Source organism: Erpetoichthys calabaricus, chromosome 5, assembly GCF_900747795.2.
Source record: "Erpetoichthys calabaricus chromosome 5, fErpCal1.3, whole genome shotgun sequence".
NCBI lineage: Eukaryota > Metazoa > Chordata > Cladistia > Polypteriformes > Polypteridae > Erpetoichthys > Erpetoichthys calabaricus.
Window position 1 is genome coordinate 185,762,915 of NC_041398.2, and position 25,298 is coordinate 185,788,212.

At 35.0% G+C, this 25,298-nt stretch overlaps 1 protein-coding gene across 2 annotated transcripts in view; it reads left to right on the plus strand.

Moving 5' to 3' along the window:
- gak (cyclin G associated kinase) overlaps nucleotides 1–25,298 on the plus strand; it is a 155,030-nt gene that overhangs the window by 102,339 nt on the left and 27,393 nt on the right. For both annotated transcript variants that reach the window (XM_051928074.1, XM_051928075.1), the window contains exons 11-19: nucleotides 4,566–4,689; nucleotides 10,999–11,048; nucleotides 12,782–12,930; nucleotides 13,364–13,486; nucleotides 15,139–15,272; nucleotides 17,843–18,037; nucleotides 21,347–21,464; nucleotides 21,648–21,727; nucleotides 24,316–24,509. In XM_051928074.1, coding sequence (XP_051784034.1) covers nucleotides 4,566–4,689; nucleotides 10,999–11,048; nucleotides 12,782–12,930; nucleotides 13,364–13,486; nucleotides 15,139–15,272; nucleotides 17,843–18,037; nucleotides 21,347–21,464; nucleotides 21,648–21,727; nucleotides 24,316–24,509 — 1,167 coding nt within the window. The remainder of the gene's footprint in view (nucleotides 1–4,565; nucleotides 4,690–10,998; nucleotides 11,049–12,781; nucleotides 12,931–13,363; nucleotides 13,487–15,138; nucleotides 15,273–17,842; nucleotides 18,038–21,346; nucleotides 21,465–21,647; nucleotides 21,728–24,315; nucleotides 24,510–25,298) is intronic.

Sequence of the window (25,298 nt, forward strand, 5' to 3'; positions counted from 1 at the left end):
TAACGACTACCGACACAGCCACACAAACAAGAGGATTCTGCGCTGCGGCCCAGATTCAAACGGAAGAGGCTACGGAGGCCCCACAGGTCCACAAAGATGGTACGGAGTGAAGGCGCAGGCATCACCGCCATATTGTGAGTGGCACTACTGCGGAGTGAAGTTAGGAATAATGTGCTGCTTGGGATTGTACAAACCGCTGAACGCTTTACACCAAATTCAAACACAATACAGCTCAACGATACAAACACGAGCCCACCTGGATAAGATCAATGAACGCAGGTGCCTACAACACGCGTCTGAAATGCCGCGGGCAAAGCGGGCACGGCTCCAAAACGAACGCGCTCGACTAATGTATTTCAGGATACCCAACGCTGGGAGTAGGCACTACTGCGGAGTGAAGGCGCAGGCGTCACCGCCATATTGTGAGTGGCACTACTGCGGAGTGAAGTTAGGAATAATGTGCTGCTTGGGATTGTACAAACCGCTGAACGCTTTACACCAAATTCAAACACAATACAGCTCAACGATACAAACACGAGCCCACCTGGATAAGATCAATGAACGCGGGCGCCTACAACGCGCGTCTGAAACTGCGGAAGCAAAGCAGGCACGGGTTCAAAACGAACGACCTCGACTGACGGATATACAAACATGAGCCCGCCTGGATAAAATCAATGAACGCAGGCGCCTACAACGCCCCCTTGTATATTATAATTCTAATTGATGTTGTAATTTTTGTCTGAAGTTCAAAGTACTAAACAGATAATGCTCTACTTAAAGCACTATCATTAAATAAGTACAATTATTGCTATTCTATTATTACTATAATACTATTATTAAACATACCTAATGCTAACAAAAGGGTGATGGATATTTTTTCATTACCGAAGTGGTGGCTCTGAGGCTAAGGATCTGCGCTGGTATCCCGAAGGTTGCTGGTTCGAATCCCCGTCACTGCCAAAAAAAGGCCACTGCTCTGCTGGGCCCTTGAGCAAGGCCCTTAACCTGTAATTGCTCCAGGGGCGCTGTACAATGGCTGACCCTGCGCTCTGACCCCAAGGGGTATGCGAAAACTAACAAATTCCTAATACAAGAAATTGTATAAGGCGAAATAAAGAACAAAAACAAAACAAAAAAAAAAAAAAATTTGCCTTTGCGTTGTGTATCTTTTTGAATTTAGGACTTCAATTATAGCTTTTCGTCAGTATCTGTTTTTCCAGTAATTTTTTAAAGTAAAAAATCCAGCATTTTTTTCTAACAGTTACAGGTCAAAAGTAGCATTGTAAACATGAAAGCAAAAAAAAAATGACCCTGTTAAGCAGAATTACTGCACTTCAGACAGTCTGCACCAATGCTGTGTTTTTAGGCAGTCACTTTAAACGTTGTTTTAATGACCCTAGCTTGTGTCCTGCCCATTATTTAAAGGACTGCAAATTGTATACATTTTATTGTGCAAATGTTTCAACGTAGGATGTTTCCTGTTTTGACAAAAGGTTAAGAAAATAATGGCAGCACATTTGTAGTTACTCTATTTAAAACTAACAGTATGTACTTTTTTTCTCTCACACAGTAAAATTATTTAGTTTAAATGATCAAATTGTGAAGTAACAAATTGCAATCATATTTCTCTCTTGTATATTTCTTAGGTAGTTTCTGTAGGTGTTGGGTCAGTCATTAATAATTTATTTTTGAGAATGCCCACTAATATTCGTAACATAGCATCACATGATACATAGTTGCTTCTTGAAAATGTGCTCATAATTTCATATTTTTATGTTTTGAATTGAGTGTATATAAAGGTCAGGAGCAAGATTGAAATACAGTAGTAACAGATAAGGAATCTAAGCATTTCTCATAGAAAAATATATGAGCTAATCCAAAGTGGAAAATAAAAGTAATTCATATACTTTATATATGAAAGCAAAAAGAGTATAATTTAGATTTTTAAAAAATTTTAAGATTTGATTATGAAATGTAATACATTTTTTAATTACATTTTCATGATGGCTAACAGAGACAGCACACTTTTAAATTCACCTGGATGATGGTGTGTGTTTCTAATAGTGAAATAACATATTTCAGTTACCATTTAATTTTAATAATTTTCATTCATATGAAAATCATAAACAGCTGTACAACATACTGAAACCTGGAGTAGTCACCTGCAATCTTTATGGGATACACTGTTTTGCAAGAGGCCCCATGACAGTTACACCATGGATAGTTATGGAAGGCAGGAAGAAAATGTATTTTTGGGGCGTAATTTGCAACATTTTGGACTAAAGGTTAAGGGTTGACATTAAATGTAATGAATATGGGAAATTTAAGAAAAAAATGTTGCTTTTGTTGTACACTGTATTGTTCATGGTATCCAGAATATTTTATTATTTTTTTACATTTTATAGGTGCTCATTACTTTGTATTGTAATTTTATAGTGTATGTACAGCAAAGATTGAGTAGTTGTACTGAAATACTACATATTTTTTTTAATTTTAGTTTCTCTGTGATTTTGTATAAGCTCAGGATGTGTATAATTATATATTTATCTGTGCATATCATTTTGATGGAAACGTGTTAATTGCAAATATGTTGTATATTGTTACAAGGTATTAGTTTGGTGTTTTTTTACAGTTGAAATTATAGACAGATATTAATTTGAAAAAGCAGTGTACTATAGATGAATATTGTAGACATCTGTATGAAGCTTACATAGTCATAATAGCAGTGTGTGCATGAAAATCATGTAAATGCAAAGCAAAACCATGTTTAAGTCATGAACCTGTTTATTACCAGAATTAAGAAATTATATTAGTAAACTGTAATTACTCACGTTTTAAACTTATCATGTTGTTTGCTATCACCCATTAGGTATTCTACTACATGTAGAAATTTCAGTATGAAAATTGAACTTGACCATATGTTGTTAATATTTACAGTGCATCCGGAAAGTATTCACAGCGCATCACTTTTTCCACATTTTGTTATGTTACAGCCTTATTCCAAAATGGATTAAATTCATTTTTTTCCTCAGAATTCTACACACAACACCATAATGACAACGTGAAATAAGTTTACTTGCGATTTTTGCAAATTTATTAAAAATAAAAACATTGAGAAAGCACATGTACATAAGTATTCACAGCCTTTGCCATGAAGCTCAAAATTGAGCTCAGGTGCATCCTGTTTCCCCTGATCATCCTTGAGATGTTTCTGCAGCTTAATTGGAGTCCACCTGTGGTAAATTCAGTTGATTGGACATGATTTGGAAAGGCACACACCTGTCTATATAAGGTCCCACAGTTGCCAGTTCATGTCAGAGCACAAACCAAGCATGAAGTCAAAGGAATTGTCTGTAGACCTTCGATACAGGATTGTCTCGAGGCACAAATCTGGGGAAGGTTACAGAAAAATTTCTGCTGCTTTGAAGGTCCCAATGAGCACAGTGGCCTCCATCATCCGTAAGTGGAAGAAGTTTGAAACCACCAGGACTCTTCCTAGAGCTGGCCGGCCATCTAAACTGAGCGATCAGGGGAGAATGGCCTTAGTCAGGGAGGTGACCAAGAACCCGATGATCACTCTGTCAGAGCTCCAGAGGTCCTCTGTGGAGAGAGGAGAACCTTCCAGAAGGACAACCATCTCTGCAGCAATCCACCAATCAGGCCTGTATGGTAGAGTGGCCAGACGGAAACCACTCCTTAGTAAAAGGCACATGGCAGCCCGCCTGGAGTTTGCCAAAAGGCACCTGAAGGACTCTCAGACCATGAGAAAGAAAATTCTCTGGTCTGATGAGACAAAGATTGAACTCTTTGTTGTGAATGCCAGGCTTCACGTTTGGAGGAAACCTGGTACCATCCCTACAGTGAAGCATGGTGGTGGTAGCATCATGCTGTGGGGATGTTTTTCAGCGGCAGGAACTGGGAGACTAGTCAGGATAAAGGAAAAGATGACTGCAGCAATGTACAGAGACATCCTGGATGAAAACCTGCTCCAGAGCGCTCTTAACCTCAGACTGGGGCGACAGTTCGTCTTTCAGCAGGACAACTACCCTAAGCACACAGCCAAGATATCAAAGGAGTGGCTTCAGGACAACTCTGTGAATGTCCTTGAGTGGCCCAGCCAGAGCCCAGACTTGAATCCGATTGAACATCTCTGGAAAGATCTTAAAATAGCTGTGCACCGACGCTTCCCATCCAACCTGGTGGAGCTTGAGAGGTGCTGCAAAGATTTTTAATAAATTTGCAAAAACCTCAAGTAAACTTTTTTCATGTTGTCATTATGGGGTGTTGTGTGTAGAATTCTGAGGAAAAAAATGAATTTAATCCATTTTGGAATAAGGCTGTAACATAACAAAATGTGGAAAAAGTGATGCGCTGTGAATACTTTCCAGATGCACTGTAAATGTGCAATTTAACTGTTTTAATAGCATTACATCATAGGATGAAATGATATATATATATATATATATATATATATATATATATATATATATATATATATATATATATATATATAATTTTTTTTTTTTTTTTTTCATTTTTCAATATTTTGTGGTAATGATTCACAGGAAATTTTCCCAGTGATGATCAGTCTGTTAGTGGGGGCTTCTTTGATATTCTTAAAGGAGGCACTGAAAGGATCCTTAGTAACATCAAGGATACGTCATCAAAAGTCATTCAGTCAGTTGCAAAGTAAGTTTTTATGTAACATAATTTTTCTTGCTATTGCTGTTAGAGAGATAAATTAAACATCAGTGGTTGCATTTTCATGACCTTAAGACAGACAAGCACAGACTAATCTAGGTCAGGAATAAAGATGTGTTCAGTGTGTTGACCTGCAGTACAGCAGAAATGTGTAAATCTTCACAAGGTTGTAAGAGAAGACAGATATATTTTATTTTTATATATTCAGCCATTTTTATTTCTCATATACATGTTTTTGGTAAATGCATTGTATTTTTCTAAAGTTTATTAAGGTCTCAACAAAGTTGATAAAGCTATAGAATTTCATTATTTTGTGCATATGATTTTATGAACAGATAAATTTATAAATTCAGTAAGAGTAAAATAAAGTATTGCTGTATTAGCCATATCAAATATTTAGCAGGATTTGGTCATTTATAGAAAAAATTATTAATTTCTTGGGTCAATAGCAGCCATCCATAGAGTGAATGTTATTCTAAATAAATGTTTATGATTTAAAGAATCCTTGACCTAAAACTCTAAATGTGTTTATCTATAAAAAGAAGACAGGCTAATGAGCATAAGTGCTTAACTGCTATATTGTCAGCCGACAAGGGTCTGCAAATCCCAAGAGAAAGGTGAAAACCATTGTATTCATCTCACTTTTGGAATGCCTTCCTTTAAAAAAAAAAAGTATTTCATCAGTCACATGCCACTAGCAAGGAGACAGATGCCAGCAACCATTAAGCAAAATGTAAATGGCTCACAAAAATGTGTTGTTGAATTCAAGAAGTATCACTTAACCTATTAATACCTCTTATGAGCAGTGAAATACAAAATTTCTATACAATGACCATCCATTCATTATGTACTAAATATATGATCATGCATTTTGTACCTTTTTTTTGTCAGTATTTCTCCAGCATATTTTTTAAAGTTTTCAATGTTTGATTGATGCAAGTAATGTCTAGTGTCATTTAATTTATTTCTTCCCAACATGTCATGATTTTTTGCCATTTTTCTTTTTGTTTCTTCCTTCTTCATTTGTATTTCTTTTTGCATCAAATCATGATAAATATCTACTGCTGATAGCAGCCCCAGGTAAATATTTATGAAGAAATTTGTGTGCACTAATACAGTATATCCACACCACAGCTAATGGGCTTGATCTTATTACTATAATGAGTTTGTTGATGTGTGTGTGCGCATTAGTTCCTAATCTGTTTTTTTTTGTTTATTGAATTTATTAAAAGCATAACATTCCATACAAAGAAGTCAAATTTAACAAGACTAAATTCAATTCAACCCCCACCCAAGAGAAACAGAGGAAGGCCAACAGCCAGAGTAAAATTTCAAGAGTAGAAAAGAGGGAAGAGAATCCTTTTCCCCCAATATAAATGCTTATTCTAAAATGTTATTGATTAGATCCTGCCAAGTTTTAAAAAGGTTTGAACAGATCCACAAAGTGGGAATTTGATTTTTTAGGTACAGTGAATGTCATGTTAAAATCATTCACAGAATACACCAGGATTTATCCCACTTATGTAGTTTTGTTGGAAATCCTTTGATTAATAATGCCTCCTTTAGCATTTTGCTGTACTATCTGGCCCTCCATTTTTGGACCTGTTTTTTCCAAAAAGCGTGGCATATAGAACATTGCAAAACATATCATTAAAGTTACTTAATAAAGCATAAAGCATCTCTTCTTTGTTTTCAAATGCTGTTTTGGCATTGGACTGACAAGAGCAAATAAATGATACTGCTCTAACTTTTTGTTTTTACCATAAATTTGAAAAATGCAGCTGTTTGTGTGCAATTTTGGAATACTGTTCCATAGTGCTGGGCGGTATGACCAAAATTCTATATCACGGTATTTTTCAAAATTATACCGGTTTCACGGAATTAGATGGTATTTTTTTCCCATGCATGACTGGATGTTAACCACATTTTCCACTGCAATTACTGGCTAAGAATAACCTATTTCACTGTCATTAGAACTGTACATTGTACAAAAAAACATTTTAATGTGCACACAAGTATTAATACAGGTTTGCATGGCCCCATAAAGTGGTTTTCAAGAGGGTGGCACTAATGAAGAGAAGGAATCGCATTACATGACAGATCCAGTCAAAATATAGAGCCTTTTTATTGAACAAAGTTAGCAAACAACTTAAACTAAAATTTTGACGACATATTTTCAACCATCCAAAGAGGCATTTAGACTTAGTAAAATATCCAGAGGTGCTTTTTAAAAGTTGTATTGCACTGAACATGTCTTAGAAAAGGAATAAACAGTAAATATTTTTGTAAAATCAACTACACTTTGTTAATGTTAACAATCTCTGGCCACTGACACATTAAAGTGACTTTTTAAACAACTTTACCATCATTAAACTGCATAATTTTTAAACTAATAAATAATAACAATAAAATAAATAATAGTATTATTATTGGAAGTTGCACTATTACTTCCAAGACTTCAAGCCCAGGTGCATTACACAGTATTCACCAAATTAAAATAAAATAAAACAAGTGCAACTTGGTGATGACATCTTTACCAACTGAACCATCATTAAGGCAGACTGCATTAATATGGACCTTGCTTCAAGCTAAGCTATATTAATAAATAATAAAACTGCAACTCGCATTTATAATGCTATTTGTGGTATAGCCCTACGAAAGCGTATTAGGGCCATGGTGAAAAGAAAAAAAAAAAACTATATGTCGAGATTAAAGTCGACATTTCTACTTTATTCTCGCCGTTTATGTCGAGATTAAAGTTGACATTTCCACTTTATTCTCAGTTTATTTTGTCATTAAAGTAGAATGTTATAAACTAAACTTCATCCTAAAATCAATGTTTAATTTGCTAGATTTTCTCAAACCCCATTATAAGTTAATGTAGCACATTAAATGCTTTGTGTTAAGTGTTCTCTGACCCAGATGTTAAATCGCTACGCGCTTCTTAAACAGACTTTCTCTGCACTAAGAGGAGGCGCAGGCAGCGATTGCTGCACAGAATACATTGACTTCATGATATTCCTGCTCTCTGAAAATGTAGAATGCTAAGATAAATTTTCATGAAGAAATGCATTAAAGCAGGTATTAAACATGCACGGTAGTGCTGCTCCCTCGCAGTAAGGGGTCCCCAGGTGTACGTTCAGTGTAGAGAACTTTATGGTAGTTCTGATGAGGCTCCAAATAACAGGATGTATGAATGGGTATTGCACAGGTTTAACTTAAATATTGTGTAAATATTGGGTTTGTGATCTGGTGGTCGGAGACACGAACACAGAATTCAATTGATGTTCTTCTGAGCGGCTTTCTTTATTGCATGCGTGCTGTATCTGTCTGACGTACCAAACCCCCAGTTCCTATCTTTCCTTTTTTCTTTCTCCACATGACCAATCACCACATGATAAACATCTTTGTGAAATTAAAACTAGTTATAAACTCAGACTATGGAGTGTTCAGAACTTTAAAAAAATCTTCGTTATACATGTTTAATTATGCCATCCATTCAGGGTTGCACCCATCCCAGCAAGCAGGAGCAAATCCTGAACAGGGCGCCAGCATATCGCAGGGTGAATACGAGCAATACATACACTAGCAGAGTCAATATAGCATAACAAAACCCCACATCTTACATGACTTTGAAAAAAAGTGAAGCACGCCGCGTAAACCCACCAGAAAAACATGCAAATTCAAGGCAGGGAACACCTGGGACCCCCTTGCTACGAAGCAGCAGTGCAACCTCCACATCACCGTGCCCCCACATGATTAATACATGCTTTAATGCATTTCATCATGAAAATTATATCAAGTATTTATCTTAGCATTCTAAATGTTCAGAGAGCAGGAATATCATGAAATTTAATGAATTCTGTGTGGTGATCGCTGCCTGCGCCTCGCTCTTAATGCAAGAGGAAGTCAGTTTAAGAAGCACGTAGCGATTAACATGGCTCGGGGAACACTTAACACGGAGCATTTAATGTGCTACATAACTTATGACAGGGTTTGAGAAAATATAGTAAATTAAATATTCATTTTAAGATTAAGTTTAGTTTACAATGTTCTACTTTAATGACAAATTATGAGAATAAAGTCAACATGTCGACTTTAATCTCGACATAAACGGTGAGAATAAAGTAGAAATGTCGAGAATAAATTCAACATGTTGTCACACTATTACACAGTACCCAGGTACATTACACAGTATTGAAAAAAAATAAAAACAAGTACAACTTGGCTTGCAGTTTTATCCAGTAGTATAGAAACAGTATTCACACATTTGAACATAATGGTCCACATCCGACCTTTTAAAACCAAAGTATCTGCAGACACGGCTCCTTTTTTCGGCAAACGTTCTTCTGTGTCATCATGTTCAACTTTTCATCGTCTGCTACAGCTTAAGTTTCAGAGTGTTCTCTGTCCATTTTCACTGTTCAATACCTCCACTAACACATGTACTCCGTTGCATGCCTGTTTAGTGGTGCAGCAGTGAAAAAGGTCCCCCATTAAACAGTTTCCCGCTGCGCCAAGTTCCGGATGTTGTTTAGGCTATTTAAACCAGTGCTGCGGTATAAGAAAAATCCATATCTTAACAAAATAAAAAAACGTTTTTTAGTATGAACCAGTATACCACCCAGCACTACTGTCCCACAAATCGGTCTTTGTTATATGCATTTTGCTGTCAAGATAGGATAGAGCTCCCTGCAACAATAACCAGAATCAAACAGCTACAGAAAATGGATGGACAGATGTAACGTTTATTGTATAGTACAGTGCCTAATGTTGGCATCCCAAAAGAATTGTTCTAGCTTTGCTTATTAGTCACACCCTGCAGAGTTTTACAGTAGTTAATGCAGTGACACTGGGATTTTCAGTATATGGTTGTAACACATTTAAGTATTTTTTCTTAAAATGAAATCTCTTAACTTTTTTTTTTTTTTTTAATCTTGACATTTATTTATTTTGCATACCCGTGGGACATGTACATTTTGGAGAAATGTGTGGATTATGAAACCTTCGGGAGCTCTTTGTCACTTACAAGCTTTCAGATACTTAAAGACCAGATATACTCCGTTGTTAACCAGCTATTCTCAAAATGTTAATTTTACAGTATATACAAGTACTTTTTTCTTGCAGTTTTTCCAATTTTAAATGTGTCCTAATAATGTTTAAAATAATATGCCCGTTATAAATGAGGTAAGGTTTTGTGCAGCCAATTACCCCTAGGTGATGCCAGTAAGCCAAGTCATCATTCCTATATTGGTGAAATCAGTGCTGGTTTGGCAGCCAGTAGTTCACCACTAGACATATTATAAATTAATGTGTCCACCATTAAACACAAAATTTTCCTGATACGTTTAAAATACCACTGTTAAAATACTTGTGAGAAATACACACAAAACATTACCAATAGGTGATGCTAGTGATGCAGCTGATGCATTCAAAACATTACCACTAGGTGGAGCAACATTAAGCTGCCTACATCGTGTAAATAAGCATTGAAGCTGAGATCAGTAAATTACAGTGTCTTAAATTTTAAGTCATAATCTCTACTATAAAGCATAAAATATAAGGTTGACTGTGTTACAGGATTTTGCAGGGCTGGGAATTTTCAGTGTGCATTACCACAAAGCATGAAAGTCAAGTACTCTTTTCCATAGTAGCATGTCGGTGTGCAACACAACAAAGCATGAAAAGAAAAAAAAAATCAAGTACAGTACTTGAGTGATTTTTGCACTGGTTGCATTTTATAGAGACATTACCTACATGCATTAGCACATGTGTGTAGGTTTCACAGAAGGGCTAGTAGGTGCAGGTATCTCTTTGTCTGTAGTGCACATTTGCTTATTTGGGACTGGCTTTTCAGAGTAATATGATGTTTATTTTTTCTCTGTCTGAGGTATGCTTCAGCATTCATTTTAAAGGCATTACAGCCAATGTCTTTAAAACTTAAGTTACACAAAAGTAAAACATTTCAGTGTCTTGTGTTCAAGATGTTTATGGCAGATCACAATGATAATGGCAATGTATTGTGAACCCCTAGTCCATGTCCCAAAATCAACAAGATTATAAACATTATATTAATAAAGTAGTAATATGATAAAAGTATTATTTACTTGAATAATAATATCTTGCACCTACCACAATCCTTGTGAGATCTTTATAAACATTACTTGCTAACACTATTGGGATGTACAATAATTTTGTCTGGTTACCCATGTACCAGTTGTATGAAAAAAGATTTGTGACCAATTCAAAAATTAGTCATGTTAATTTTCTTCCAACCTGTTTTTCCCCCCACTTTAGTTATGCTAAAGGTGATTTAGATCTGTCCTACATTACTTCAAGAATAGCAGGTATGGCGAACTTCAGTTTGTATGATAAAATTAATGTCTTTTTTTTATATTTTGCAAATTATGTTTAAAACCTGACCTGTTCTCTGTTCATCTGTGCATACAACATTTCTGGAACTAATAAAGTAGTTTCTCTTTATTATTGAGTTGGATACAGGAAATAGTCAGGTTTTGAAAATAGTGTACATACTCTTTTTATTTGTAAACAGAAAAAGCTGCTAAGATTTCAGAAAATTAAACAGACCTAGTGTATACCATAGTCATAGTGTGTTGTTAGGATAGTTGGCCTGTGACACATTAAAGTTAAACCCCCATGCAATCTTTTTCTCAACTGCACCAGTGGAGGTTTGGCTTTTGGCCCAGCTCTGTTCACTTCATTTTTAAAACATATGTAAAAGTTGTGATAAGCCAAGATTTTCTCCAGAATTACCTCTGCCAAACACACAACTGTCTCTCTTTTTGTAGCATTTATCAGCTGTAGTGAACAAACATTTCCTACAAAAGCATGCATTAGTGGCTCCCTACTCAGTGAAGTGCTTTGAGTAGTGAGAAAAGCGCTATATAAATGTAATGAATTATTATTGATAAAGTAGATCCAACCAATTTCTTTTGACTAAATGGCTTTTCACATATGTGAAGACACAATTAAAAATTAAGGGGAAGTGCATTTAAGGCTGATACTGTATCGGGACAGCTAAGTTTGGTTTTTTTTTTTATCTGCTGCACAAGATTTTCTTACAGGAGACTGTTAAAATGTGAAATATGCTTCTAATTTACTCATTCATTTTAAGATTTAAAATTTATAGTGAGATGGTCTTTGTTTCTTATCTACACCAGTCTCTGAACCATTAATACAAGGTTGTTTTTTCTGCTTAGTGTTTTTAGTTATTACACAAAGCTGAGACTTTTGATAACCTATTTATTTATCATATACAGTAGACAGGATGACTTATGAGCCATTCTTAAATCTAGAATATAGGATGTCATGTGATTAAGGAGTATTTATATTGGCAACACCGCCTAAGGATTGGACAAGCAGAAACATGCTCAGTAAACTAGCTTTTAGAATGAAACCCTAGACATAATCTTAAATTACAAGAAATAGTTAAGAGGAATGTAACAGAGAACAATGTAATTTATCTAGGTGAAATGAACTTTTGTTTATCAGTTGGGGTTATCATAAGTAAGTTAAGGTTGTATGTAAATGGTAAGTTATGATAATGTGTTTAGTAATTGGTAATGATTGCTTTAGAAGTATGGTATACACCTGCGGTGGGTTAGCACCCTGCCCGGGATTGGTTCCTGCCTTGTGTCCTATGTTGGCTGGGATTGGCACCAGCAGACTCCCGTGACCCTGTGTTTGGATTCAGCAAGTTGGAAAATGGATGGATGGATGGTATACACTGTTTTCCTTTACAGAAAGGCCATTTACTGATTCATATTAACAAGTAAATATTTGCATAGAATGGTATCAGTGATAGAAACCAAATGTTAAAACAACACTGAAATTTTGTATGGAAAAATATTGTTACTGTACTATGTTCAACTTAATACTTAATGGTCTGGATCAAGATATAAATATAAAAAAGCTTTGTCAATCAATAAACATTATGTAATTTCTACCTGTAATTATATAGCTTTTTAGGTAATAAACTACCTTTAAATAATGTGTGTGGGTGTGTTACACATGTAGATTCAAAGCAAATATTTAATAGAGTTTGCTATTTCTTTCTTAGTAATGTCCTTTCCAGCAGAAGGTGTAGAGTCTGCTATTAAAAATAACATTGAGGATGTGAGACTGTTCTTGGATTCTCGGCATGCTGGGCAATATGCTGTCTACAATCTGTCTCAGCGTGCTTACAGATACTCCAAGTTTCATAACAGGGTAAGTTGAAATGTTTTAATAGCTGACAAAATGAAAACCTAAGACAAGTTCTTACTTCAATGAAGTCCATTTTACATTTAAAATTGCCTGTGAACTGTTTCAGTTGGTTGTTTAGAAATATTCTCTTTACAGTCTTAATGATAATTAAAGTCACTGAAAATGCAAGCATATTTAGTTTGATTTCTAGACTTCTGGGTATTGAACCTGCGTAGAAAATGGAACTCTGAAGTCGCTTGGATAACTTGTTTGTTCTAATAGATTCATTTTCAAGTAATTTACTGTCCCTTACCATCCTTTTTGAATGGAAGTTTGCTGCCTGCTCTTTTTGTCATCTCTTGAGGTTTAAATAATTGTTTTCTTGTCGGTTGTATTATATAACTAAATTTCAACTTTGTCATTTCTACCCATTCCCCACACCCTACTTTTTTTTTAGGTTTCTGAATGTGGTTGGCAATCAAGAAGAGCTCCTACATTGCAAAACCTGTACAGCATTTGCAAAAATATGCACCAGTGGCTCAAACAAGATCAGAAAAACATTTGTATTGTTCACTGTCTTGTGAGTTTTGTTTCCTTATATGTGATTGCATTGTTGTCTCACCCCAAACAAAAATGTTTTATTAGATATTTTGAAAATAATTATTTATAGTTTATAATTTTCAATATATAAAATATGTTATGAAAAATGGAAAAAAAAAACAAATTTAAGTTCATATTTTTATGTTCAAATTTCTAACTGATTTAGTTGCTAGACCTAAATATGCAAGTAAGCTAATTTGCCTGTTTAGTGAGATCTTAGCCTCCCATCTTAATCATAATCTCTTTTACGTGTGATTCATTGTTTTGCGTGAGGAACATGATTGTAGAAAAAGTCTATGTGACAAGCACTTTTAACATTTCATGCGGTTTTGATTAGATATTATTTGCTGTTATTTGCTATAGTTGTTGGGCAAATTCATTTTCAAGTATCAGTCATCATTTCAGGCCATAGGATATCAAAGAAGTCTAATACAATAAGCAGAAAATGAACCCATAGATGGCAAACTAGCTAGAAGATTAATGTAATAACAGTTGTGTTTGCATTTACACACACAAAAAGATATGTAGACAAATATTGCTGTTAACTGCATTATTTACCAAAGGTGATTATAAGCTTACTTGCTTTCTCTACAGATACTACAAGGTGATCAGTAGCAGAGATGAGCAGATTATATTTTGGCAGTGTATGTTGACAGTGTACTTTGTCTCAGACAGTTAATTCAGCCACCTGTGGTGAAGTCCACATGGCAGTTGTGTAATGCAAACCTTGTAAATCTCTTTGGGATATCCAAGCATAAATGAACTATACAGACAAAAAACATAAAAAATATCAAAATGTTAGTTTTTCTTGGTAAGTACTGAATGGAGGTGTTCAGTAAATGACAAACTAAAAGCTGCTCATCTATCCCACAGACAATGTTTCATTATTTTATTCACATGAATACATTTTATAAACCACTACCATCATCCTCAATATTACTGAGCTGTCTTCAACTACGTTGTGAAGTCAGTATGCCGAGTCTTCCCTCAGACTTTGCTAGTAGAAAATGTGGCATTTATTGTTAGCACATGTATGGCTCGCTTTAGTGGAACCATATAGGAAACTCTATAGCCTTTCTTGGGGAAAAATGCTAACACCATGAATGAATGAAACAAAATAATAATCATTTGGCAAAACTAAATGACTGTACTGCAGTTTTACTCTTAAAGTAATATTTCATATTATGCATATCTTAAACATTTAATTAAAGTATACAATTTCCTTGAGCCCCTCATATTTAGAACACTATTTTATAGGTCTTTACAAAGCAGTCGATAATAATGCAGTCATACATAAAATGAAGCAGTGCATTGAATGTACAGTACATAGAGCATATGTAAACCTAGACTTTATAGTAAAGTCAGCAGAGGCATTCAAAATATAAATGCTTTAAAAGGAAGTATCATGAAATTTAATGGTTTGGTTCATATAAGAGCTTCTCTAAAGCACAATTAGAATTAAAATTATATGGTGCCTTCTAGTGAGAATAGCTTTCCTTTCATCTTTTATGTTATTTACTGTTTGCCAAATTTATTATGTCAGTTGGACAAGTTTTTAAGAATGTGTTTCATTTAGATATTATGTGACAATCATTTTTGTAATCTGTTAATTGCTTCTCCTTTCAACTGCAGGATGGCAGAGCAGCCTCGGCTGTGGCAGTCTGTGCCTTCCTCTGTTTTTGTCGCCTCTTCACTACAGCTGAAGCTGCAGTCTACATGTTTAGTATGAAGCGGTGTCCCCCTGGTATTTGGCCATCTCACAAAAGGTAAATAATTCTGATTTTTTTTTTTTTTTGAAAAGCAACTTCTGTCAGTTCCAAGTTTCCTTGGGGTTGATGGACATAGAGTTTAATAATATTGATTGAAATGTTTGATTTTGTATTTAAATTGTTATTACTGTAGTCAGAATTATATGGTTGAAATTTTGAAGCCACTTTTATATGTTTAGTTGAAATTCATAATGTTTATACTGCTAGAAATCTGTAATCATTATCAGCTATTAAGTGTCATACAGGAGCAACAGTGGTATTCACTCTCATATGCCAAATTCATCATCTAAATTTTGCAATCATTTCTGCACTTTGACTATCCCTTTGTCTCTCTCTCTCTCTTTCTCTCATAATTCCATTACTTCTTTCATGGCTGTTATTCCTTCCCACACCTTTCCATTCTTGGAACTATGTCTACTGGCACATATGCCAATATGAAGGCAGCAGAGAAATGAACATAGTGAAAGTATCAATTTTAAGTTATTACTTTTACGTTCCACACAGTAGTTAGTCGTGATGAATCTTATTATCCCAATAGGGGAAATGTATTTAGTCATATGCACTAAAACTGAAAAATACAATTTCAGACATCAATAAAGTAGCATTTTCAGTAACTCCATTCTGTTCCAAGATTTTAGCCACGCAGATAAATTCTTTACAGATATAGATATATAGGTATAGATATATACCAAAAATGCATCTATTATTCATATTCTTTCATTCTGTTCAGTTAATGTTTATTTAGTGATCATCACTGAGAGCAAACTCAGAGTAGTGTAAAAAGTTCACAGATAAATTCAATTAGTTTTATGTAATATGACCTTTCTAACGGCTTCTTTTAGTTTTAATTACACTTAAGCATCAGTAAAATGGTTATTTGTGTCTGTGCAATGTGGCATATTAAGGACCTATGGTATGCAGTCAAAATTGCTTGTGAATATGGTGAATTTCACAGTAATTACTGAAGTATGCAGTATGAAGAGAAATGTGTCTCACTTATACCAACTCGGACCATTCCTATTTGAAGTTATTTTAATAGACCACACAGCAGAAATAAATAACCGCCTATTGATACTTTGTATGCATTATTAAGACCAAAGATTGTTAAGGTCTTGTTACATAACAGTTTGAGTACTAGCATTTTTGCAGTACCAAAACTTATGTATTACCAAAATTAATTGTACCTGTTTTTTGCAAAAAATGTGCTGTTTTAGTGCAATAAGTTTTCATATTAAGAACTGTTCAGTCTTTTTTATATATTTTCTGTACTTTGGCCAGTTGTAGCAAATATTTCAGTAGGAATTTGTGTTTCATTTTGAAGGGTGAAGCTTTAAAATAGATAATAAATATTGTGCACTTGAAATGCCTATAGTCTTCCAGATGTGGCAGAAGGTTACACAGTAAATACTGTATACACATCTTTGGGTGTCATTTCTAAAAATGGAAATGTCAGATTCTAAAACGCCTAAGAGCATAGTATCATCCGTATATTAAAAAATGTGTTTGTTGGAGATGACATTGTAATGTGTACTGTATGTAAATGCAGACTGCTGCTCAGGGAGTTATTCAATATTAATAGCTTTATGAGATGAAATATAACAATTAAATGTTACTTTATTGCTATGCTGCCAGTGAACATAATATAAGAAAAAATAGGTTTGACCTTATTTAAAAGACCTGTTACTTTCTAAACCAGCAACTGTAGCTGTATAATAAAACAAAATCCTGGCTAGGCTTTGCGCTTCCTCATTGTGTTAAGGGCTGTTGTTTAGTATGGGTAACAGAGTATACTCAGTGCCGTTTTCTGCTTGACAAACATACAGTATATGAGTGGTTTTAAAATGATTTACACTTGCAAGATAGTGATTCAGAACATCTGCCCAAAATATTTCATTGATGTTAAGTCAATAGCTGTAAATTAATTATGTCTTGGTTATTTGTTCATTCTAAAATTTACCAATTTTTTCAATACTAAGTCTTCTCCCAATTAACCACAGAGACAGACTATGAAAAGGGTGCAGTAAGTGATCTACACATGGCTATAATGTTTTATATCTGATTATAAGCTGAAAATGAGCTTTGTGTGATTTTACCCATTTAAAGTGTATTATAATAGTAAAAGTAATAGTTCCATTGACTACATCAGGTGTCATATCTTACTTTAAACTTTCTGGGATACAGCTTACAGTTAGCTTACAGTTCATATTAGACTTGTATTTAAATTATTGAGGTAACTTGTAAAGTGAAGTTTATCAACAGAAATGATCTAATTACTCCAGTATTCAATTTAATCCTGAAAATACTAAAATAGGTTTAATGCATTTGTTTACATCATATTTTGTTTTATATGAATTATGTTTTGTTAAACTACACAGCCCCGAATCATACTTGCTTAGAATTTAAATTGTAAATTTAACTTTGATTAATATATACTCCAAGTCTTTGAGGGCTCTTTATATAACCTAATGTTTCATAAAAGAGTATATATGATGTGCATATTTTTATCACTTCCAAAAAGGGTAAAACAGGTTCGTGTTTTTGCCTGCCTTTCTGTCTTTTAATCATAGGTATATAGAGTACATGTGTGATATGATGGCAGAAGAACCCATAATACCTCATACCAAACCTATCCTCATCAAATCAATCATACTGACACCAGTGCCCTTGTTTAACAAGCAGCGAAATGGCTGTAGGCCTTTCTGTGAAGTATATGCTGGGGACCAACGTGTTGTCAGTACCTCCCAAGAGTACGACAAAATGAGGTAATGTTTTATCAGCCTTCATATTTATTTAGCTGTTCTTATAGACTGAACAGTTTATAGAAATATCCTGTAATAATTTGTAAAAAAAACCTTCTGTGTAATACTTACATTTCTGAGTTAAAAAGATGTAATGATGTGTATTATGTTTGGTCTGTCTTATACAACAAAGTATTGCTTAGAAAAATTGATTCAGGTTGTTAATGAATGTCTTCTTCATAGGTCTCTCACTTCCCTTTCAAGCCATATATGCTGGTAAATAACATTAAACACAAATAAATCTAAGGAAAAATATCACCAATTCAGGAATGTTCAGTTTACACTGGCAAGGAGTGTGGCCTAATGGCTAGTTTATAGACTGTAAACCACAGGGCTGCATGGTTAATCACTGCCTCAGACATAAGGTGTTCTTCTCTGTATGTTATTTAGTATATCACAGTAGCGTAAAGCAGGAAACAACCCTAAACAGGGTGCAAGTCCACCAAAGGGCTTATTCATGCAAACACCCACATTTCCTCTAAGCCAACGGGGAGTCTTCATTGAACCTAACACCTTTATTTCTGACAATGTGTGAGAAAACCCAGACTATCCTGAGAAAATCTGTGAGGCAGCAATACTGACCCCTGTCACAATGCCTCCATATTGCATACTTCATGCGTGACCTGAATTGTACAGAAAGTAACTGACAAATCAAGTCAAATGATATCTTTGAAATTAATTTTTAACAGAAATGTAAGCAATGATATGACATATGAAATATAATACTATAAGCAATGTTTTCTGACAGGATGCCCCATTGTATCAGGTATGAGCTCAAAAGCAATAACTGTTTCTGATTATTTTTATTAGTTGCAAAATTTAAAAAATAACAAAAATACACATTTGACTTTAGCTTTAATAGGTAGACTCTCTTACTATTATTGCTTATTTATGAAGACTACTGTAGATCTATATTTCTTTGCATTTCTTATATCTAATTACTCAAAACTGTTAGTTGAGAAAAAGTCACTTGAAGGCCATCTTTTATTTAAATTTAAAGCCTTTTCACTAATGTTATTAGAGATGGAATACAAAATATATTGTGCTAATAATTTTTACTTAGCATATCTAAATCAGCACAACCCAAATGTTATTATTTAAAGTTATACTGTGTGCTATAAATAATTTACAAATGTCCATTAATTCCTGATTTTAATTATTTCAAGGTGGTTACTTTATAACTTTTCCTGTCTCACAGACTATAGCTCCCCACAACCCAAACTAACTGGGAAAACAATGGAAATGCATTATTAAATTGATATTCAATAGTTTTTAAAAGAAATGTGAAGTTTATACGTTTCTTCTAACACCATCAAAATTGTGTAACATTGTACACATAAAGTTGTATATAATCTGAAAGTATGTCATTTTCTGCTCCAGTTTTGGTATTTATCAATCACTCACTAACAAGTTCTTCGCAGATCTATATATTGTATAACAGTGCCATGTAATACAGTACATGTCAAGCAGGACCCATACTTGAAAATGACAACCAACACAAGTGCCGGAAAAGCTTTGTCAAATTCTAATGTGGTTAGATGAGAAATGCTACATGGTTACATTACCTTCTTGTTTGAACTATGCCTGAAAAAAATGAGAGGTCTGGTTCAATGACTAGAGATCTCCTACTGACGTTTAGATGCAGTAGAATTCTCATATAAGATTAGGGCACTAAGGGCATGTGGCACTTTCAGTGGGAGAATGAGGTCAGGAGTTTAAGGACACCTAGGCCTGCCATAGGGACTGTGTTGGGACAGCTTTAGAACATTCATAAGGTGTTCCTTGCCAGGAAAATAATTTCAGGCATATCCCTAGAGATTGCCCTATAATAGGGTTTTTTAGGTCTCATCTTGCCAATTGCCCATTTAAGCCTTGAGTCAGGAGAAGATTTAGGGCAAAGAATGATATGATGGAAAAGCTGTGTAGCCAGTGGAAAGAGTAGAAGAGAGAATCTGATTGCTTGAAGCATTGATACTTTGGAATGGTAGCCAGTGTATTAGTATAATTATATATATTGTGGCAGTTGACCCGGACACAGACAGGCAGACATGGAGAACTCACCCAACACACGTTTATTATACATATTTACAAGTGCACAACAACCCCAATAGTCCCCAAAGTCCTGGACAACAACAATGCCTTTTCCTTCTCTTCAGGCTACCTCTTTCCTCTGTTCCCGAACTCTGTCCACTTCCACCCTACTCGAGCCATCGAATGGAGGGAGGCAGCCCCTTTTATAATCACCCGGATGTGCTCCAGGTGCTTCCCAGCAATCTTCTACCGGCACTCCCCAGTGTGACTGAAGTGCTGATTGCGCACCCGGAAGCACTCCAGGTGTCCCCTCTTCTCTTCCCCCTAGCACTTCCGGGTGTGGTGGAAGTGCTGAGGTCCAGGGCTCCAAAGGCATTGGGGCGCCCCCTGGCGGTGACCACGGGCCCCTACAGAATTGAGCTTCAAAGCTCTGTACCCGTGGTCCCCATAGGTACCAGGGCGGTCGCCCCCACTTGGTCTGGGGAAGGCGTAAGCCCTCTTCCGGTCCTCCGAGGCGTCCCAGCCGGTTCATCCCTCCAACCACCTGTGACAATATATATAATATATATATATATATATTATTTTTATGCGAACTTCAGACATTTGTGCGGTATGCAATTGGACAATTTTTTGTTTTAATATAAAGTAAGAAATTTTCAATAAGAAATAGTTTATGTAAGCATTTTTAGTTTGTGGTATTTGCAGGTCTTTAAAGTAAACTATATTAGTGTAAGTCAAGGAGCTGCAAGCATCATTTACTGTATCTGAAGATATAAAATGTAGCACATAGTTGTCTTAAAAGACACTTTTCTACTTCAGATAGAGAGTCCAACCACAGGTACTTGCATGACCAGGAATGCAACAAACTATACAGTATATAAAGATAAAAATAGTTGAACTAATTCCATGCCTCAAATACAAAAAGTTAGAAAGAGAGAGTTATAAATGTTGTGATACATTCATTATTGTCTCAACAGCTAAAACATATTCTGTAACGTATTTATTTTGTACATGATTGCAAACATTTGAAAATACATTTAAAAATGGTATCGGTATTTTGTTGCATGCCACTATTTTAAATTTACCTGGTGGTACATACATGTTTATCAGTGTGTGCTTATTTCAAAGTTATGGCTTTGAAGTTGTTGTTTTCCTTTGATTTGCTCTTAAGTCTACATTGATTTTGTAAATGAAGACCATTATCCATCACAAGAAGTTAACCTTATTTTCAATATTTTAAAGGGAGTTTAAAATAGAAGATGGCAAAGCAGAGATACCCTTGGGAAACACAGTTCAAGGGGACATTCTGATCATCATTTATCATGCCAGATCAACTTTAGGAGGGAGATTGCAAGCTAAGGTATAGCAAACATTATGTTCTTCAAATTGAAGGATTTTCAGTTTTTCAGTCCAGTTTAGCAGTTTGGTCATATTTTAGAAGAAGGGCTTTAAAAAAAAAAAAAAAAAAAAGCTTTATTGTATACTTTTGGGCTGTGATCTGTCTGTTTCCCCTTAACTTTTCCATTTGTGGCTTCATTAACAGATGGCTTCAATGAAGATGTTCCAAATCCAGTTCCACACTGGATTTGTGCCTAGAAATGCCACTACAGTAAAATTTGCAAAGTAGGTGTCTTCAATTTTAAATTAACACTTTACATATTAATTTTTCATTGCTGGACTCGTTATGCTATGTTTAAATGACATTAATTGCTATTTTTTCCCTTTAGCTATCTATCATTATTAGCCATAACTATAACTTTAAAATTTTTATATAACAGCTGTTCCTGATTTTAATTCAGTATTCCAGTGTGAACTAAAAGTAATTCACAGGCATTGATGCTAGAAAATTTGCATTTCCTTATTATAGATCTTAAACTGTTACGTTTTTATTATGATGTCCTTCTTTATTCAGAACTAGCCTTTGCCTTTCTGAAACAAATTCTCATATTAACATATTGTTTAGAAGAATTTAAGCATACCGTGCCTAAAAGAAATAGACTATAATATTAGAAATATTTAGGGGATTCAGAGACTAGTTTGACTCAAAATTATTTTATTGCAGTAATTCACTAGTTCAAGCATTGTTTCTCAACCACCAAATGTGAGCTGGGGGCTGATGCTGGTGGGTTGTTCTTAATCCTCCAACCTTTGACTACCGTTCACCATGGGGGAACTCACTCTGGCAATCACACATTTTATTAAACAAGAGGGAACCTTTAGTGGGTCACGAAGACAGTTAAATGAGAAAAAGTAGGTCACGACACCGGAAAGTATGAGAAACACTGATTTAAAGGACTGTAATAGGGGCTTACAAGTGTTCCAGATGAAGGGTGGGATTCTTAGTGTTATACATAAAGGCACTTCAGGATTAAGCACTCCTGGTTATCTTTCAGTTACCTCATAGATAATAGGAGCGGTTACTTTATGCTTGATTTAGTTTATATGTTACCGAACAGAAATTTTGTATTTATGCTATATTGTCATCTACATCCATCTTTAACATGCTTGATGGCTGTTCTGTGAAATTATGTAGTATACATTTACTTCAAAAGAAATGCAGAGTACTGGTAAAAATCAAAGAATTATATCTGACTTAACTTCACTCTGTTTATTTATTGCAACTAGTCTGCTTAACAGCATGGCTTTAAACTATGAAGAACCTGTACTTCACTTGGTGAACATTTGCAGCCTCAAGGAGATGGTCCAGCCTCTAATATCCCAGAAATAAACATGTGACCAAAGTGCAGTAAAATTGCAAGTGCACGTAGTGTGTCATGGTAGGGTCATACCTGTACAGATAGTAGTGGGAGCTCTAGCTAGTGGTTGGTTGACTCAGGAATAATGTTTTTCTCGTCATACATATTTCATTGTATGTTGACCCTGTGTTAACTTATATATGAGAAATAAACCTAAACCTAATGCTCACATTTTTATAGGAATTAGGAGAAATCGAGATATTATTAAGCAAAGCTGCTAGGGAGGAGTGAAGGCAAGGAAAATACAAAGTGTTAAAGCAAGAGACATCTGAAATGAATTCATGCTTCTCACTAGACCTAAAAGTATTTGTTAGGTGTAGGTGTCTTGTACTGTTTTGCACATTCTGATACCACACCAGAATACTCCAGAGTTTACTTTTTGTTTGCCAGTAGCTGGGATCAGCCTTTAAATCATACTGAATACTGATTTCTGGGATGTTCACACAGACACTGCCAAGGTTAGAATTAGGCTGTACAGCACCCTTAAACTCAGACCTATCCTTAAATAAATAAGTCTACATGGCATCTTCAGAATGCTTGCGTTTTGAACAGCTGGGTACTTCTCCTTCGACTTGCCAGCCTGGAGGTTCCATATCTTGCTATTTGTTTTTGAGCAGAATTTTGGCGTTTATCAGGGAAGAGTGCATGAGTGAGTTCTTACACCTAGTAATTTACATTGCCCAAAAAACAAGTACAGAAATGTGATATGGTCAAATGAACCATTGTTCTACATTTTCTTTACAAATGGGCATATTTAAAGATGACATTAGACTTAGTTCTCCAGGTTGGAATGGTTCTAACAATGAAGGGTCTTGAATGATTCATTGTATACCAGCACACCTTTTTTAAGCATGTTTTTTAGCACACTAATTACATTAAAAGGTGTAGTTGATAATAATTTCTCCCTGATGAGTATTTAGATAGATAGATAGATAGATATTTATCTTCAACCATGTTGCTGATTGTTTTATTCCTATAGGAATCAAGTCTTGCAGTACTCTGATCATTAGTTGCAAATAAACTATTCCATCTGAGAATTTTTTTTTAAATATTTTTAATTTTCATTCCTTTACATTGAATATGTGGCACAATTTGTAAGTTTAATATTCATATAAATGTCATAGATTACACGTTCATTTTTTACAATATTGGTAGGCTTTTGTCTTTTTCTTAATAGTTTAGATATATAATAAATAATATAATAATAAAATGTTTTATATATAAACTTCCTTTTTTTTTACTATGCTACAATGTGGAGCACTGATTTTTTTTTCCCTTGCATTTTCTGCAAATATGTTTAAGGACATATAATAAACACAGAACTATACAGAAATACATACATTAGATGACTTTATGATCTTTCTTTAAAAAGAAAAAGTGTTTCTTTGTTTTACATTTTGAACTACAGTACTGAACATTTATGGAGATGGATAAGTTGCGTGTATTCTTTTGTAGATATGACCTGGATGCCTGTGACATCCAAGAGAAGTATCCTGATTTATTTCAGGTCAATTTAGAAGTGGAGGTAGAGCCTCGTGATCGCCACAGCAGCAGATCATTACCCTGGGAAAACTTCCCTACAAAGGGACTCAACCCAAAAATCTTATTCTCTAGCCGAGAGGAACAGCAAGAAGTTTTAGCCAAATTTGGTAAGTATATAATTAATTTATATTTGGTTGGCCAGAAATTTAGCAAATAATGGGTAAGTTATTTAGTTTCATTTTTTTAAATGATAGAATCCATTAAGAATAGTCTTCTGGACTGAACTTAATCAATTTCAGGTTTCTCAGGTTTTACTTTCTAGAGTTTACCGATAATTCTGTTGCTTGCTGTTTGTAGTAATGCGGTAAGACATCACACTGGCAAGCTGGGTTTTAAGGAATATAGTTGAGTGTTAGTATTCTGATGACAGCTTGACCTGACTGCAGGTAATCTGTATTACTAAATGAAGGTTGTATATATGCACGGATGCCAGACACACTGAAAGCGCACTGCGCCTCAGCGCCCCAGAGTCAAACCCAGCGGCTTCCCAGACTCAGTAGGTGGCACCCAAACAACACAACACAACCTGTGAACTAAACTTGAGGTAAAGCGTGCACACCAACAAGTTGCCATGGTGACATATTTAAACGTAGACATACAATAACTTTACGTCTCATGACCAGCAGAATCGTACATCAACGTCGCCGCCATATTGTGAGTGGCACTGCTGTGGAGTGAAGTAATGAATAATGTGCTGCTTGGGATTGTACAAACCGCTGTACACTCCAAACCAGATCCCGGGGGATTACATTTCATAGGTAAGGCTGAACAATTGTTTTGGTTATATTTGGCCATTAGAAAATCCTGTTTTATAATCTTTACTTTAGCTAAGCCAGGCTAAGCTAGCAAAGCTATGCATTTATATACTCAAGTGAGCCTCCAAACAACATTTTGGC